Source organism: Phodopus roborovskii, unplaced genomic scaffold (genome assembly GCF_943737965.1).
Source record: "Phodopus roborovskii unplaced genomic scaffold, PHOROB, whole genome shotgun sequence".
In the NCBI taxonomy this organism is placed as follows: domain Eukaryota; kingdom Metazoa; phylum Chordata; class Mammalia; order Rodentia; family Cricetidae; genus Phodopus; species Phodopus roborovskii.
Genome location: NW_026126636.1, coordinates 16,611,387 through 16,627,246, shown reverse-complemented (window position 1 = coordinate 16,627,246; position 15,860 = coordinate 16,611,387). Strand labels below are relative to the sequence as shown.

Sequence of the window (15,860 nt, the reverse complement as noted above, 5' to 3'; positions counted from 1 at the left end):
TAAAATGTCTTGAAGTTTCTCTTATGACATCCCTTTCTACTGGTATTTTCATATCATAGGGCTTTTATTCATGATTTGTTTCCTATCTTTTTGTGGGTAATATGAGGTGTAGTAATTTTCTTCCTTCTAGTTAGAAATGGTAGTTTGCTGTTTTGTGTGTTGAAAATAAAACTGTACTTCCAAGCTGCCCTACTTAACTATTCATTTTGTAAAGTGCCTTATTTCCTGGATTGCCATTGTTATTTTATCTCTGATATTTCTATGTCAATTTTTCCTCTGATCATGATCTGCAGTGTGCCTTGAGTGGATGATATGTCATTTTCTACCCTTCTTCATGTACCCTTGCTTCTGCATGATTTTTAAGAGCCTATGTTTCTGGGTACAATGATAAGGTTCATAGTCATGTTCTCTTACCACTCAAAATGTTTCCTTTCATGTTCTCTTGTGGTCAGAATGTTGACAAGATTTCTGATATCGTTTTGGCTTTGTGGGATCTTTTTGTATGGTATGGCATTGACCAAAACAGAGTTGTTTTCTTTTCTTTTCAGATTTCTGTTTTTGACAACTAGATGTGAAATTTCAACAAGAATTCCAGGTTTTTATTTTTATTTATTTATTTTTTCCTGTGTGAGAAACTCAGAGAAGAGCAAAGAGAACAATGAATGCTTTTGTGATAAATGCTCTCCAGGTCAGTGTGATATCCACATTTCTCTGAAAATTGTTCTTATTATTGAAATAATTTAGATTTTTTGATTCTCTACCACTGTCAATGTTGTTGAAAATGTTTATTTTTGCCTTATTTATCTGCTTTTTCTTTTCTTATATTCAAGATTATGTCTTTAAATCTTTCAACTATGTAGCAGGGACTGGTCCCATTATATTTTCCTTGATTTTATACTGTGAGGGTATGAAATTCCATGGACTTTAGACTTGATGTATAAAGTTCTAAAACACAAGCTATTGTATATGACACTCAAGAAATATATTGATGGCCATTTTTCCATAGAATGGAGTTGTATTCTGTTTGAATAGTGAGGAAGGATTGTCTCATGTGCCAAATAGTTCCATTTGGGGAATGGACAGTTTTCCAGAAACAGGCTTGAGAACATGGACATAACTATTACATGGACCTTTTCAGTCATGTCATGGAGCACTTTATAGAAGAGTAGAATTAGAAAAGACTCACTATCCTGAACCCTAATCGTAAATATTTTAGCACCTAAGAGAGCCCAGATGATGGAAGGAATATGTGGCTTATCATACTAGAAAGTTGTTGTGTCTGTGAAGAAATGATGTTTACAGTATTTTGGTTTTCTCTTTTTGTCATATTATGTCACACAGTGATGAGGCATGTGGTGACACTGGAAATGTATGAGTCTCAGGAGAGATTTCTATTGTGTAACTCTCTTTAGAAAATTCTTATTTTTTCTTCATCTTTTCTTTCATTAGCAGAAGGGACCAAGCAGTGCTGTCTCCACATTTGTATGGCAATATGTGGAATATATTAGTAAGAATTTTCTAGAAAGTAGTGTCTTGGTTCTACACATAAGTCATCAATTTTCAAGCATAAACAAATGTCCCTCTAAATCACATTACTCTTTACTTCTTGAGACAGAAGGCCCTTTCTAGCTTATGTTTTCCAATTGCTGAAGAGTTCTGAAATTCTGAAGTTGTGACAATGTTTCTATTTCTTTCTTTACAATGATATTTTATTTAAGTACATGAGGGTTTATCTGCTCATTTTTATGTACACTGAATGATACCTTATACCCCTGGATCCCTGAGGTCAGCACCAAACACAATGCACTGCAGTCAGATGTTGTAGTTAATTTCCATGTGTTTAGAGAGAATAAAAATAGGTTTCTCTAGAAGAACAGAAAGTGCCTTTTACTGCTGAGTCATGTTATCAGACTGGTGCACACTTGTGACATTATACAACACTGTGCATTCTAGTTTTGAAAAATAAAGAAGTAATCACAAGTAATACATGTCTATGCTAAAATCCTGTGAGATGAATTAACTCAAATAAGGATGAGAAAAATAAAGTTGAAATTAAGAGGTTTAAGTTTTATTTTTGTCATTCACAAAAAGCACTAATATGTTCAAAATTAATGAACAGTTAGAATATTTCTCATTCTATTGAATACATTTGTTTTGATACGAGAAAACATTTCTTCATCTGAATGCACTGTCATATATGCTTTGTATTTACATGTATATTTCATAATATTCTACAGTAGAGGTCATGAAATTGTTGTTTTTTAGGATGGTTTGTGTCAACTTTTAGAAAAATTCAAGTAACATTAATGTTGTCTATTTCTGCTTTTCTATTTACTTCACGGTTGCAAATATTCCTCCTAACATAGCCTCACAAAATATTTGATTTTTACGTGACATTTGGAGCATTGGATATATGCAATGATTTCATAATCCCGAGTCTGAAGAAAAACCTCAATTGAATTTTTCATGAACTCTGTATTCCATCAGGGTGCAGCATTGTACCTAGGCCTCATTATCTGAACTGAGCATTTTGGAATAGAGTCATGTGAACCCAGCTGATGGGAGATGCCATTATGATGGGAGATGTCATTCTGTATATGTTTCTCATACTGGTTTAATGAATAAAGCACTGTTGGCCAATAGGAAAGCAATATAGGCGGGACTAGGAGACAAGGAGGAAAGAGGAAGTAGTAAGAAGGAGTCAAGGTGGAGAGTCTGGAGAAAGCAGTATGCTGGCCGGCTCCCCAGTAAGAGAAATACATAGATCAGCAAAAATGGGTTAATAATTAAGACAGAGCTAGCCAATAAGAAACTAGTAATGGGCCAACAGATTATATCAAATACAGAGTCTCAGTGTGCATTAATTGGGGCAGGCGCGGTGGCGGGACAAGACTGGCGGCTGGAGGAAAAACCCTACTCGTTACACCATTATGTATATATGTTTCTTATACTGGTTAATGAATGAAGCACTGTTGGCTAATAGGAAAGGAAGATATGAGGGACTAGACAAGGAGGAAAGAGGAATTAGTAAGAGGAGTCAAGATGGAGAGTCTGGAGAGAACAGAACCGCCGTTCCTCCACTCTGGGTAAGACCATATGGAAATACATAGAAATGGGTTAATACTTAAGACAGAGCTAGCTGATAAGAAACAATTAACTGGCCAACAGCATAATATCAAATACAGAGCCTCTGTGCATTATTTGGGGCTGGAGCTGCGGTGGGACAAGACCACTGGCGGGAAGAAAAACCTTACTCCTTACATATGGCGCCCACGTGTATATATGTTTTTAGTTTTTTATTCTGTCTATGTGCTAGGAATATCCATTGTAATATGATATCTTCTCTCTGCATCAAAATCCCTGAAGGATATTCTCTAGATGGTAATATAACCAGAATACAGTCTAGGTTTGGATCCACACGGTCCACATGTGCTTCTAGTATCCTCTTTTCTACCCATTGTAATTCCTTTTAAGCTTCAGCTGATAGTATTCATGGACTATTCAAGTCCTTGTCTCCTTTAGGGCCATTTTCAAGTTTTTTAAATCATGACCTTATACTCCAATAATCTCTCGTAGTGATTTTTGAAAGATCATTAAGAGTCTGGTAGCGATCTCTCCTGATCTGTACTTTTTGTGATCTAATTTTCTGTAGACCTATTTTATATCCTAAGTAGTTGATAGACTCTCCTTTTTGTATTTTTTCAGGTGCAACTTGTAATCCCCAGTGAGTTAAAACTTCCTTTACTTTCTCAAACATTTTTTCTAATATTTCTCCTTTAGAGTCAGCTAACAATATATCATCCATGTAATAACAGATTATGGATTGTAGAAACTGTTTACAAATTATTTCTAGCGGTTTTTGTACAAAATACTGGCACAGGATGGGGCTATTAGCATTCTCTGTGGCAAAACCTTCCATTGATATCTCTTCACCGGTTGAGAATTATTGTAATTAGGTACCATGAAGGCAAATTTATCTTTATCTTGTTCTTGTAAAGGTATAGTGAAGAAGCAATCCTTTAAATTAATAACTATAATAGGCCATTCTTTGGGTATCAAAGAAGTCAAGGGCATTCCAGGCTGTAGAGAGCCCATTGGCTGGATAACTTTATTGATGGCTCTCAGGTCTGTAAGCATTCTCCATTTACCAGATTTCTTTTTGATAACAAATACAGGAGAATTCCAAGGGCTGGTTGACTCCTCGATATGTCCAGCATTTAGCTGTTTCTGAACCAGGCTTTCTAAAGCTTCTAACTTCTCAGAGGTCATAGGCCATTGTCCTACCCAGACAGGTTCCTCTGTTAGCCATTTTAAAGGTAGGGCTTTTGGTTCCTCTGTTTAGCACTTGTATTTTGTTTTTGTACAGGCTGGATATTTGGTATCTGCCTTGTATAGTACTTTATAATATTTTTTCCACAATCATGAGGTCGTTTATGGTTCCTATCTAATACTGGAGGAATGTTACTCTGTGTATTCCATTGCTTTAATAAATCACGACCCCATAAATTTATCACTACATCAGCCACATATGGTGTAAACCTTCCTCTCTGTCCTTCTGGTCCTATACATTCAAGACATCTCGTGCTCTGTTTTACTTAAGACAGGGTTCCAATCCCTAAGAATTGAACATTTACCTCATGCAGGGGCCATCTTCAAGGCCAAAATTTATTAGTTATGATAGTTACATCCGCCCCTGTGTCAAGTAACCTGTCAAACATTCTATTATTCATCTTAACCTTCAATCTAGTCCTTTGACTATTTAAAGAGGTTTACCAAAATATAAGTTTTTTTATTTCCTTTTGTCATGTTTGATTCAACTTCCCGCACTAGTTTGTCATCCAGAGCGGTATGAGTTTTTATAATAGGCACAGAATTTTTAATTGTCCTGTGGGAGATTGTCTCCACTGTGACTGGGAATGTTTGAAACACCTGTGACATGGGGGCCTTTGAGAGGGCCCCCAAGGAGTTTCCTGGTGTTAAAGGGTTTCCTTGCTTGTCTCTGGTCGATCTACACTCCTTTGTCTGCCTTTGCCATACCTTCTACATAACCCAGGAGGCTGAACTTCAGGTGACTGACAAGGCATGATGTTTCTGTCATTTCTAGAGTTTATATACTACCCTTCTGTAGTCTTTGAAGGAGTTGAAGACAGATAGTTATGGTTATAGTTTTCATTAGTTAGGGTTAAAGATAAGTTACATATAGGACTGTAGACTCACAAAGATAGAATAGATGATGGAATATTTTCTTAAATCTTACTAAATGTTAATGGACTAAATAGTGTTAACTGTGATTCTTATTTGATAACTGTTGTGTGATATATTTTGCTATGTTAAGGTTAAAACATTTCTTTTTATTTAGACAGAAAAGAGGAGATGATGGGAGATGCCATTATGTATATATGTTTCTCATACTGGTTAATGAATAAAGCACTGTTGGCCAATAGGAAAGGAAGATAGGAGGGACTAGGAGACAAGGAGGAAAGAGGAAGTAGTAAGGAGGAGTCAAGATGGAGAGTCTGGAGAGAACAGAACCGCCGTTCCTCCGCTCTGGGTAAGACCACATGGAAATACATAGAAATGGGTTAATACTTAAGACAGAGCTAGCTGATAGAAACAAATAACTGGCCAACAGCATAATATCAAATACAGAGTCTCTGTGCGTTATTTGGGGCTGGAGCTGTGGTGGGACAAGACCAGTGGCAAAAGGAAAAAAACCTTACTCCTTACACCCAGTTTCAGAGAGCACTGATCTAGGGTCCATATTTAAGCAAGGTCAACAGGTGTACAACTTCAAAGCACACTTTTGCTCATTATAACTTTACCATCTGAAACATAACAGCAATTTTATGGTTGATACCAACACACATTTCATAAAGGAAAATTCCTGAATTTAGACCTCAAATGTGCATGTTGTATTCTCCAAAAGTTTTCTGATGGCAAGACTATTACATCATCCTGTTTTTACAGAGATTAAAAGTACAGTAGACTCTAAATAGCTTAGAAAGTATCTTTATTAAAATTAAATGGTAATTTTTAATGTATTTCCATATATTTGCTGGAAAGTACGTGTTCTGTTTATGAGTCCTGCCCATGACGTGTAGCATTGGATCATGGATCTGATATGAAATTCTGTTTTGTGGTGCCATGAATGTGCTGGGAATGAAACTACATTTTCAAGGACTTTCAGACATTAGCAAACTGGAGACTAATTATTCATATTAATGATTGTGATAAATCTTTTATCTGCTACTCGGGTCTTAGAAAACATCAGAAAATTCATGGAGGAGAGAGACCCAATGGATGTAAACATTACATTATGTCTTACTATACATTGTCTTTGAAAGAGTAGCAATACAGCACTGCTAGGAAACTCTTGTCCTTTAAAAATTGCTGTGCCTCATCAATATCACAAACATCTCTCTAATTCATTACTTTGTTTGTTTGATTTCCAAGTAATCATTTTTTGAAGCTCTGAATGGAAAATATGTAACTTTCCATTACAGGGTCTGTTATCATTCAGGGATGTGGCTGTGGACCTCTCACAGGAGGAATGGGACTGTCTAAACTGTGCTCAGAGGTCTTTGTACATGGATGTGATGTTGGAGAATTACAACAATGTACTTTTTGTGGGTAAGAATTCTCTTCTCATGGAATTCCTGATTCATCCTTTTGATTTCCCTACTTTGTGTATCTATAAACTATGTGAAACTAGAAAATGCCAGAAATGAGAGAAATTGTGGTTACCAATATAACCTTTTAATGGTGCTTCATTTATGTTTTCTTTTTTTCGTTTTTTTTTTTTGTTTGTTTTTTTTTGTTTGTTTGTTTTTGTTTTTTTTTGTTTTTTGTTTTTTGTTTTTTGTTTTTTTTTTTTTTTCCAGACAGGGTTTCTCTGTGTAGCTTTGGAGGCTGTTCTGGAACTCACTCTGTAGACCAGGCTGGCCTCGAACTCACAGAGATCTGCCTGCCTCTGCCTCCCAAGTGCTGGGATTAAAGGCATGGGCCACCGAACCCAGCTCATTTTCCCTGTTCTATAGAATAGAAACTAATGCTATATTCTCTGTGATCTCTTTAGCCTTCCTATGTATTAGTCAAAGGATATTTCAAAGATCAAAGAATATTGAATTTTCTCTGCATGGAATTAGAATAATTTTATTTTGTTACTGGATTTAACTCCCATAATCACCTGTTTGTAATTATAAACAATGCAAAAGATTTTATAGAATGTGCTGTGTGTCCCGAGAATGCTGTTGTGCTTATTTATTTATTTTGGGATATGATTGCTACGTTCAGTACAGGCACAGCATGATTTTATTATTTTTACTTTGCAGGATAATTGAGAGTCCATGGTGAGTTCCATGCCAATCTGGGTTATGTGTTTCAAGTAATGTGACTCTCTGACACGCAAAAGCAGGGAAACATGCTTCATGTAATCCTTCATAGAGCTTCTTTCTCAAGTTTTTTCCTTCCCAAATAACTATGTGTCTGACCAGCTACATGGTACAGTTTCTGTATAAGAATGAGAAGTCTCTACACAGGACTGACCTATGTCCTCTACATCTGTAAGACAGTTGTTTAGTTTGGTCTATTTGTGTGTCTCCTGGCATTGGGATCAAGTCCTTCCCTAATGCTTTGGCTTGCTATTGGGAAATTATTTCTCAGAGTTGGTTCCTTCACACAGCGTTAATAGAAATGAAGGGGATTAGATATACCTAAACATAATTTGAGATGCTTTGTTGACACCCATGTGAGGCCTGCCTCTTTTAGAATACAACTGAGGAGTTGATGGGGAAGAATGTGGAGGCAGGGAGATGGAACAGGAAGAGTGGAGGGAAGGAAAACTGCAGTCAGGATGTCAAAATGTGGGAAAACATAATGTAAGAAAAGTATGTGTATGTTATTTTAGTCCCAGTGGTTTGATGTAGGTCAGATTGCCAGTGATTGTAAAACGGAAAATTTCCTCTGTTAATAGTGCTGTCCCTGAAAGTTACTAGTTTATATGTCATAGAAAACCTAGGAAAACATCAGTTGTTGAATCTGTTACTCATGCATTCATTGCTATTATTCACAATTTTACTAATTTTTCAGAGAACCATTGCAATAGTGGTAAATGTGAGAAGCAATTCCATCAAGACACAAAGCACTTTATCCATGATCATCAAAATATCCAAGAAAAGATTTATAAATGTAATGAGCTTGCCAATGTGATTCGTGAATCCTGGCAATGTACACCTTATGACACATGTGACACTGCAGATAATTACAACAAGTACAGATTTGGAAACCACAGGGATGCCTGTTTTGCCACCTTAAATCTCAACAGACCAAAAACTAGGAATGCTGGAGAAGAACCATGCAAATATGAAGAGAGAATAACCTGCTTAAATTTGTGTTCCATCATTAGTCAAAATCAAAGAGTTCATAGACATATGGAAGAACACAAAAGTACTGAGTATGATAAAGCTTTTGACTCTAAAACAGAAATCTCACTGAAAGAAACAGACCATGGGAAGAGACCACACCAGTGCTGGAAAGGTAGAAAATGCTTCAAGACTTACTCAAGCTTCATTGGGCATCAGAGAACCTATACTAGACTAGAGAAACCCTATAAATGTACAAAATGTAGTAAATCATTTCTTCACTTTTTTCAACTTAAAGAACATTACAAAATCCATGGAAGAGAAAAACTCTGTGATTGTACAGAATATAATAAGTGCTTTTCTCATACATCAAACTTGGAAAGACATTACAGAATCCACACTGGACAGAAACCTTACAAAAGTAGTGAATGTGACAAATCCTATGGTTCCTTGTCTCTGAGAAGACATCATAGAATGCATACAGGAGAGAAACCTTGCACTGAATGGGACAAATCTTTTACTACAAATTCTGATGACAAAACACATCAGAGAATCCACACAGAAGAGAAACCTTACAAATGTAGTGCATGTGAAAAATCCTTTTCCTCAAAAGGCAGTCTAAAAATTCATCAGAGAATCCATACAGGAGAGAAACCTTACAAATGTAGTGAATGTGACAAGTCCTTTTCCAGGAAAGACCATCTTAGACATCATCAAAGTAGTCATACAGGAGAGAAGCCTTACAAATGTAGTGATTGTGACAAATGCTATACTCAGAAAAGTCATCTTAATATTCATCAGAGAATTCATAGAGGAGTGAAACCTTACAAATGTAATGAATGTGGTAAATCCTTTACCCAGAAAGGATATTTTACAATTCATCAGAGAATACACAGAGGTGAGAAAACTTACAAATGTAGTGAATGTGATAAATCCTTTATGGATGGCTCATATCTTAGAAGACATATGAAAACGCATAGGTGAGAAAACTTACATAATACGGTGAGTGCTAAATCCTTTACATGAAAAGAGAAGCTTGGAACGCAACAGAGAATATATATATATATATATATATATATATATATATATATATATATTTGAGAGACTTTATAATGCAGCAAATGTGAAAAAAAAACCTTTAGTGTTGACTCATCTCTCAGAATGTGTTGTAAGTATGTGATTGTAGTCTGAAATCTTAGTGTTAATAGTATCAAACTTGTGTCAGGGTTGAAGTTCAGAACTAGTTGACCAGAAATATCCAGAGTGTATGGAGGTGCATGGCAGACAGATAAGACTCACAGTAAGAGTAGGAAGTAACTTGGAGTTTTTCACTCTTTTTTGATTTTATATGTTTCAATGGACACTCTTTTATGCTGGGCCTCTGGCCAAAGAGGAAGTTAGCTGTTACTTCCTGCCCTCTGAACTGGTAGGTTTTCACCCCAAAATCTAACTCCTGAGCCATATTCTAAATAAAGCAATTAAGACTTAGTTTAAAACTACTTATTGTGACTATTGCAGAACCAATGGCAACAAGACCCAGTAGGGCTCCGCCTGAGCAACACAGTTTTCAGTCAGGGCTGTGGGACCACAGTCAGGTGATACCTCTAAGCTGAGAGCAGAACAACACACATCAGTAAATGCATACAGAAGAGAAATCTGACATATAGCAAATATGAGAAATCCTTGGCTTTTTACTCATTTTTAGCATATATATATAACTCATTCAAAATAGAAACTTTACAGTCGTAATTATCTTTCTTAGTTTGGCTTGTATTGCTCTGAAGATACACCATGACCAGAGCAACTCTTTTAAAGAGAAGCTTTTAATTGCAGTTGGTTTACAGTTTCATTAATTTAGTCCATTATCTTCATTATGGGAAATGTAGTGACATGCTGACAGACATGGTAGTAGAGAAGGAGCTGAGCGTCCTACATCTTGATCCCGAGGCAGGAAAAATTGAGCTGTGTACTAGGTATGGCTTGAGCACGTTTGAGACCTCAGTCTCTGCCTCCATGGTGACACACTTCTTCATAGAGCCACTCTCCCTATAGGCAAAGCATTCAAACATGAGTGATATACTTAATCAAATCACCACAAATGTCAGTATGAGAAACGCTTTATCTTCAAAAGCACCCCAGCTATTCATATGTGAGAGAAAACTTAAGAATGTAAAAGGAAAAGTATTTGCCTGCCTCTCAGACCTAAAAAGTCATCTGAAAATTCATACCTGCTTAACAGTTGCCAAAGGAAACAATTGGCTTTAACCAAGCTCTCTTCATAGGTACACTTGAGACTTCACACTGCAGGATCATTATGGTCATAAAAAGGTTGTGAAAGCCTTTTAAGTTTTGTTAAAATTTTAGAAAACATCAAGAGTTTATTCAGACTGAAATTTTGAATAAATATAAATGGAGGACAGTTTTCATTAAAATTTTTAGTTGTTCAACCTGAAATACTTCATAATGGAAACAGAGTAGAGAAACCTGATGCATATGATGTTGTGGAATAGTCTCCTGGTTATTTATAAGGGAAGCTAATTAAGTCAGGAAATAGGATTCATAACATTTTCAAGAGTTCTCTGAAACCAAGAGGATTCAGAGTTCTTGAATGAAGAAACTCAGGCAAGTCATTAACCTGAGAAGAAGATTTTAGCTATCAAAATAGCATGTTCTCTAATTGGAGATATTCCTACAGATGTGTAGTGTTCTCCAAGTGTGCATTATTCATAAGCTGTATCACATGCTGGTTTTAAACTTCATGATAGCAACTGTGGTTGAGGCCCTTATGCTCTGGTTCTCCACATTCCTGTACTTAATTCCAATAAAGCTCTTTGATTGAAAAAGTTGGACTTGATCCTGTATTCCGTTGGAGTGTGTAGATGCGTATGCTTTTTCCATCTCCCCAGGAATGTGTGTCAGTATGCATGTGGGGAACCTGTTAATTGTTCCTCCAAACTTTCTGTAGACAGGTACCTAATAATAGCATCACAGTTCTCAACCTGTGGGTGTGAGTCCTTTGGGATTAAAAAACCCTTTCCTAGGGGGTGCCATTTTCTATGGTTTTATGACCTGAGATACCATGCCTGTTGCCTCTATGTGGTTCTGCCCACTTTAGAGTGCTTGGGACTGTATTAAAATCTTGAAGCATTAGGAAAGTTGTAGCCACTATATTAGAGAAGAGGCACTTGAGTCTACAAACAGGAGAAGATTGTACTTAATTGCTCCAGGTTAAAATTCTTGGCAGGACTTGATTAAGTTATCTAGGTTCCACATATATAGAATGAAGCTCAGATACAAAGCTGGTTTCTTCCTTGCTATAATCTGGCTATACATCTGTCAGTGACAGACATCATACAAACTGGACTATCTTCCTGAATATGTCTAAAATCATGATATAGGAAAACTCCAGTTACCTTCAGAAGAATATTACCCATGGGTATATTCTACAGACCATTGTGAGTTACCTGTGTCATGCTGTAACTTATCACTCCCATTTAGAATCCCCACGAAATAATGGAATTTCTATTCCTTTACTAAAATGTTTTACCCAATAATAATATGGTAGAAATCCTTATCCTAGTGACAGAAGAGAAGTCTTAGTCCCTACTTCAAATTACTTGTCAGATATACATGACCCCACCTGTATGGCATAGCCCTACATGTGGAGTGGGGGGGGGGTGGGACGGGAGGGTGGTCATGGTGCATGAGAGGGTGGGAAGGAGAGGGAACTGAGATCAACATGTAAAATTTTTAAAAAATAAATAAATAAAAAAGAAGCTAAATTAGAACCAAAAAAAGGGGGGGATTATGGTAGAAATCCTAGAATATTCATATGAAACAAAACTCAATAAAGTGCTTGCTGAAGATTCATCTGCAGCCTTTATTTGTTTGTTTGTTTATTTATTTATTTATTTATTTATTTATTTTACATGTCCATCCCAGTTCCCCAGGATATGCCCAATCTCTAGCAGCAAAAGCTACTTGCTTAAATCAGCAAGGGATCCAACAATGGAGTTAGAAAGCATCCATTAATTTAATTTTCAAGATCTTTTTAAGTGCCAGGTAGTATGAGAACCATGCTTGGTTACAAGTTGTTGGAAGCCATCTTTTCGGGGCTGCAATCGGACCAAGCCAAGCAGCCCCAAGTATGTACCTGAGTCAGGGTGTGTGAATGAGAGAAAGGCTAGCTACAGTCAGTAAATAAAAGACAAAGAGACACAGAATAAAATCAGGGCGGTAGATTCAGTTAATATTGTATTGCCACAAGTTTATTTTCCACCACCTTAACCAAAAGCAGAACATGGTATTATACATACAGAATAGACTTCTTCCTCCTTACTCTAAGGGTTCAGTAACCACACCTTAGATTCGACTTCTTGTTCCCTAGCCTTGAGGGTCAGGAGTAGCCACTCAGACTGTTTGTTGTTATTCAGAATACTGTAGCCACACCTTTTACCTTTAGGTCATGTGACTTGCTGAGGACAGTTTTGAACTCTCTGTTCTTGTGCCAAGATGGAGGACAGCCATCTATTATGGGCACCGACAACAAGTGATAACAGCAAATCCTTTTGTAGATGATTCTTCTCTAGCTGAATGTACTCACGACATCTTCACACTGTTCCATATGGCATTCTCCAACATAAGTGGCATTTCCTGGCACTGCAAGATCCTATATAAAGCCTGTTTAGTTCCCAAAAGTGTAGTCTGTGAAACTCCCTCTAGGACGGGCCTGAGGCTCGTGAAATCTGGCTCTTACCGTGCTCTTCCACGAATGCTGAGTCTTCCAATCACCTTCCAATCACCTCACCTTTCTGATATGGTGATCTCCCCTGCCTCGCTCATTTGCATATGACCATCTCTGACCATGCTCTTTTCCACACAGCTCCAGTCCTAAGGCTAACCTGGATGCAGTTTACACAGCCTTGCCATAGGCTTGCTACCATTGTAGACAAGAGCTATGTTTATAAATGGTTACAGAATGAAGAAAGCAATAATGTCACAGGCTCAGTGTGAAATGACTTCTCATTGCGAACACGTTTAAAAAATTTACCATGCTATTTGAAGTCTGTACTGATTTTGCATACTGACTTCAATGTCATCAAGCAGAATATTCTCTATACACTGAACACTTGATATTAGAATGTCCATAGTCTCCTGATTGCTGCAATCTCCAATGCTGTCTCTTCTCTCAGGTCCAAAATGATAATGCAGCAGCAATTGATAGAAATCATCTATTGACAATTTCAATAAAAGATTATATTAACCATGAGCTTCTGTATCAGTAAACTCCAATACTGACAACACAAAAAATATTCTAATATTTTTTATTGTGAGCCTAGCCTTGAACAGCTGAGCCATATTTTCAGCCCCTAGAATATTCCCATTCAAGTACTAACCAGTCCCGACCCTGCTTAGCTTCTGAGATCAGATGAGAAAATATTCCCTAACAATATTTCCTCATGGCTTGAATATGACATTATTCTGGTAATGAAAATCCATGGATAAATATGTAATGATATGGATTTGTTATCTCCAATACACTGAGTTATCTAGGTATAAAATTTCTGACTCGTGGCTTTAGTATCACTGTTCTATTGTAACACTTTGGAGTCAACTAGATACTTTCTCATACCTTCTCTATATGTTGAATTTGTTTTCCAGCACACCTTTAGGGATTCTTAAAGTATAAATGAGCATATATTTATTGACTCTTGTTCATAATGTCATCAAAGCTCCAAAGTTACATATTTTATGGATGAACTTACGAATGAAATTAAGCTGAAGATGAATCTTTAGCAAATCCATTTATTGAGTTTTGTTTTATATGAGTATTTTAGGATTTCTACCATATTAGTCTTAAATAAAGGCTTTTAGAAATGGAATAGAAATTCCACTCATTCCTTGGCTTTTGTCAGACAGGGTGATAAGTAATAGCGTGACACAAGGATCCCAGAATGGTTTGTAATATGTGCCCATGGGTAGGATTTTTTCTGAAGGTCACTGAAGTTTTTCTGTATTGTGAGTCCACACATATTGAGGGACACAGTCCTGTTAGATGTATAGTCTTCTGTACATGTTCCTCTTATTGGTTGATGAATTAAATACTGTGGCCAAGAGAACAGCAAAATAGGCAAATTGCCATGTGTTGGTGGCATATGCCCTTAGTACCAGCACTTGGGAGGCAGAGGCAGGTTGGATCTCTGAAATTGAGATCAGCCTGGTCTACAGTGCTTGTTCGAGGATAGGCAATAAAGCAATACTGAAAGACCATGTCTCAAACAAATCAAAGCAAAGCAAAACAAAACATTAGATAGGCAGGTCTAGGACAAGGAAGATTCTAGAAAGTATAGGCAGAGAGGAGGTGCCATGGGATCCCCAGAAACAGAGGGCCCAAATGAAGCATTCTCTGGTAAGAAAAGACCATGTAGAAATCCTTAATAGAAATGGGTTAATAATTAAGACAGAGCTAGCCAATAAATGGTTCTAGTGATTGGCCAACATATTTATAATTAATAAAATCTTTGTGTATTTTTTTTTGGGGGGGGCTGATGCGGTAGTGGGGCCAGGCTGTCAGGAAGAATGTAACAATGTCACTGACAGTTTTATAGCTCTATTTTATTCTGTCCTTTTAATACAGTCCCAAGCACTCTGATGTGGGCAGGCCCACATAGAGACAACAGGCATGATATCTCAGTTGCTAAAACCAATGAAAATGGAAACCACTGTGAAAAGGGTCTTTAAATCTCAAAGGGCTCACAAGTCCCAGTTTGGGAACTGTGACTCTATTACCAAGTGCCTGGTTTGGTTTGGAAGAACAATCCATGGGTTCAACACATGTCTAATGACACACATTGCCTGGGGAGATGCAAAATGCATGTGCATCTACTTAGTCCAAATGGAAACTGAAAACAGTATCAAGTCCAGTGTTTTCAGTTCATGGGCTTTATTGGAATTAAGTACAGGGATATGGAGAAGCAGTTGTTTACCAGACTCAAACACAGTTGCTATCATGAAATTCAAAACCAGCATGTGATACAGCTAATTAATTATGCACACATGGAGCATGCTATTTTGATAGCCAAAATCCTCTTTTCAGGTGCATACCTTGGCTGAGTTTCTACATTCAAGAATGTGGAGTCATCTGAGTTCCAGGGATTTCTTCAAAATGTTGTGCTATTTACTGCCTTAATCAGCTTCACTTCAGATGGTATCATTCTAATATCCAGGAAACTATAACACAGCAGCATATACTTCAAGTTCCTCTGCTTTGTAGTCATTATGAAGTATTTGAGGTTGAACAACTAAAAAGTATTAATGAAACTGCCCTCCATTTTTGTATCTTCAAATTTCTGTTTGCATAAACTCTTCATGATTTCTATGATTTTTATATAACTTATGGGCTTTCACAAGTTTTTCATGTTCATGAGTCTCTAATGTGAAATCAAAGTGTAGCTAAGACAAGAGCTTAGTTAAAACACATGCCAATTTTTTTTCCCATGG

The 15,860-nt window shown here is 36.9% G+C and overlaps 2 protein-coding genes across 3 annotated transcripts in view; both read left to right on the top strand.

Annotated features, from left to right (window-relative positions):
- LOC127238815 (zinc finger protein 664-like) overlaps positions 1 to 9,387 on the top strand; it is a 120,686-nt gene extending 111,299 nt beyond the window's left edge. Inside the window, exons 2-4 of the mRNA XM_051207560.1 lie at positions 549 to 688; positions 6,504 to 6,630; positions 8,089 to 9,387. Coding sequence (XP_051063517.1) covers positions 659 to 688; positions 6,504 to 6,630; positions 8,089 to 9,344 — 1,413 coding nt within the window. The 5' untranslated portion in view covers positions 549 to 658 and the 3' untranslated portion in view covers positions 9,345 to 9,387. The remainder of the gene's footprint in view (positions 1 to 548; positions 689 to 6,503; positions 6,631 to 8,088) is intronic.
- LOC127238804 (zinc finger protein 345) overlaps positions 1 to 15,860 on the top strand; it is a 250,649-nt gene that overhangs the window by 28,018 nt on the left and 206,771 nt on the right. The window lies entirely within an intron of this gene.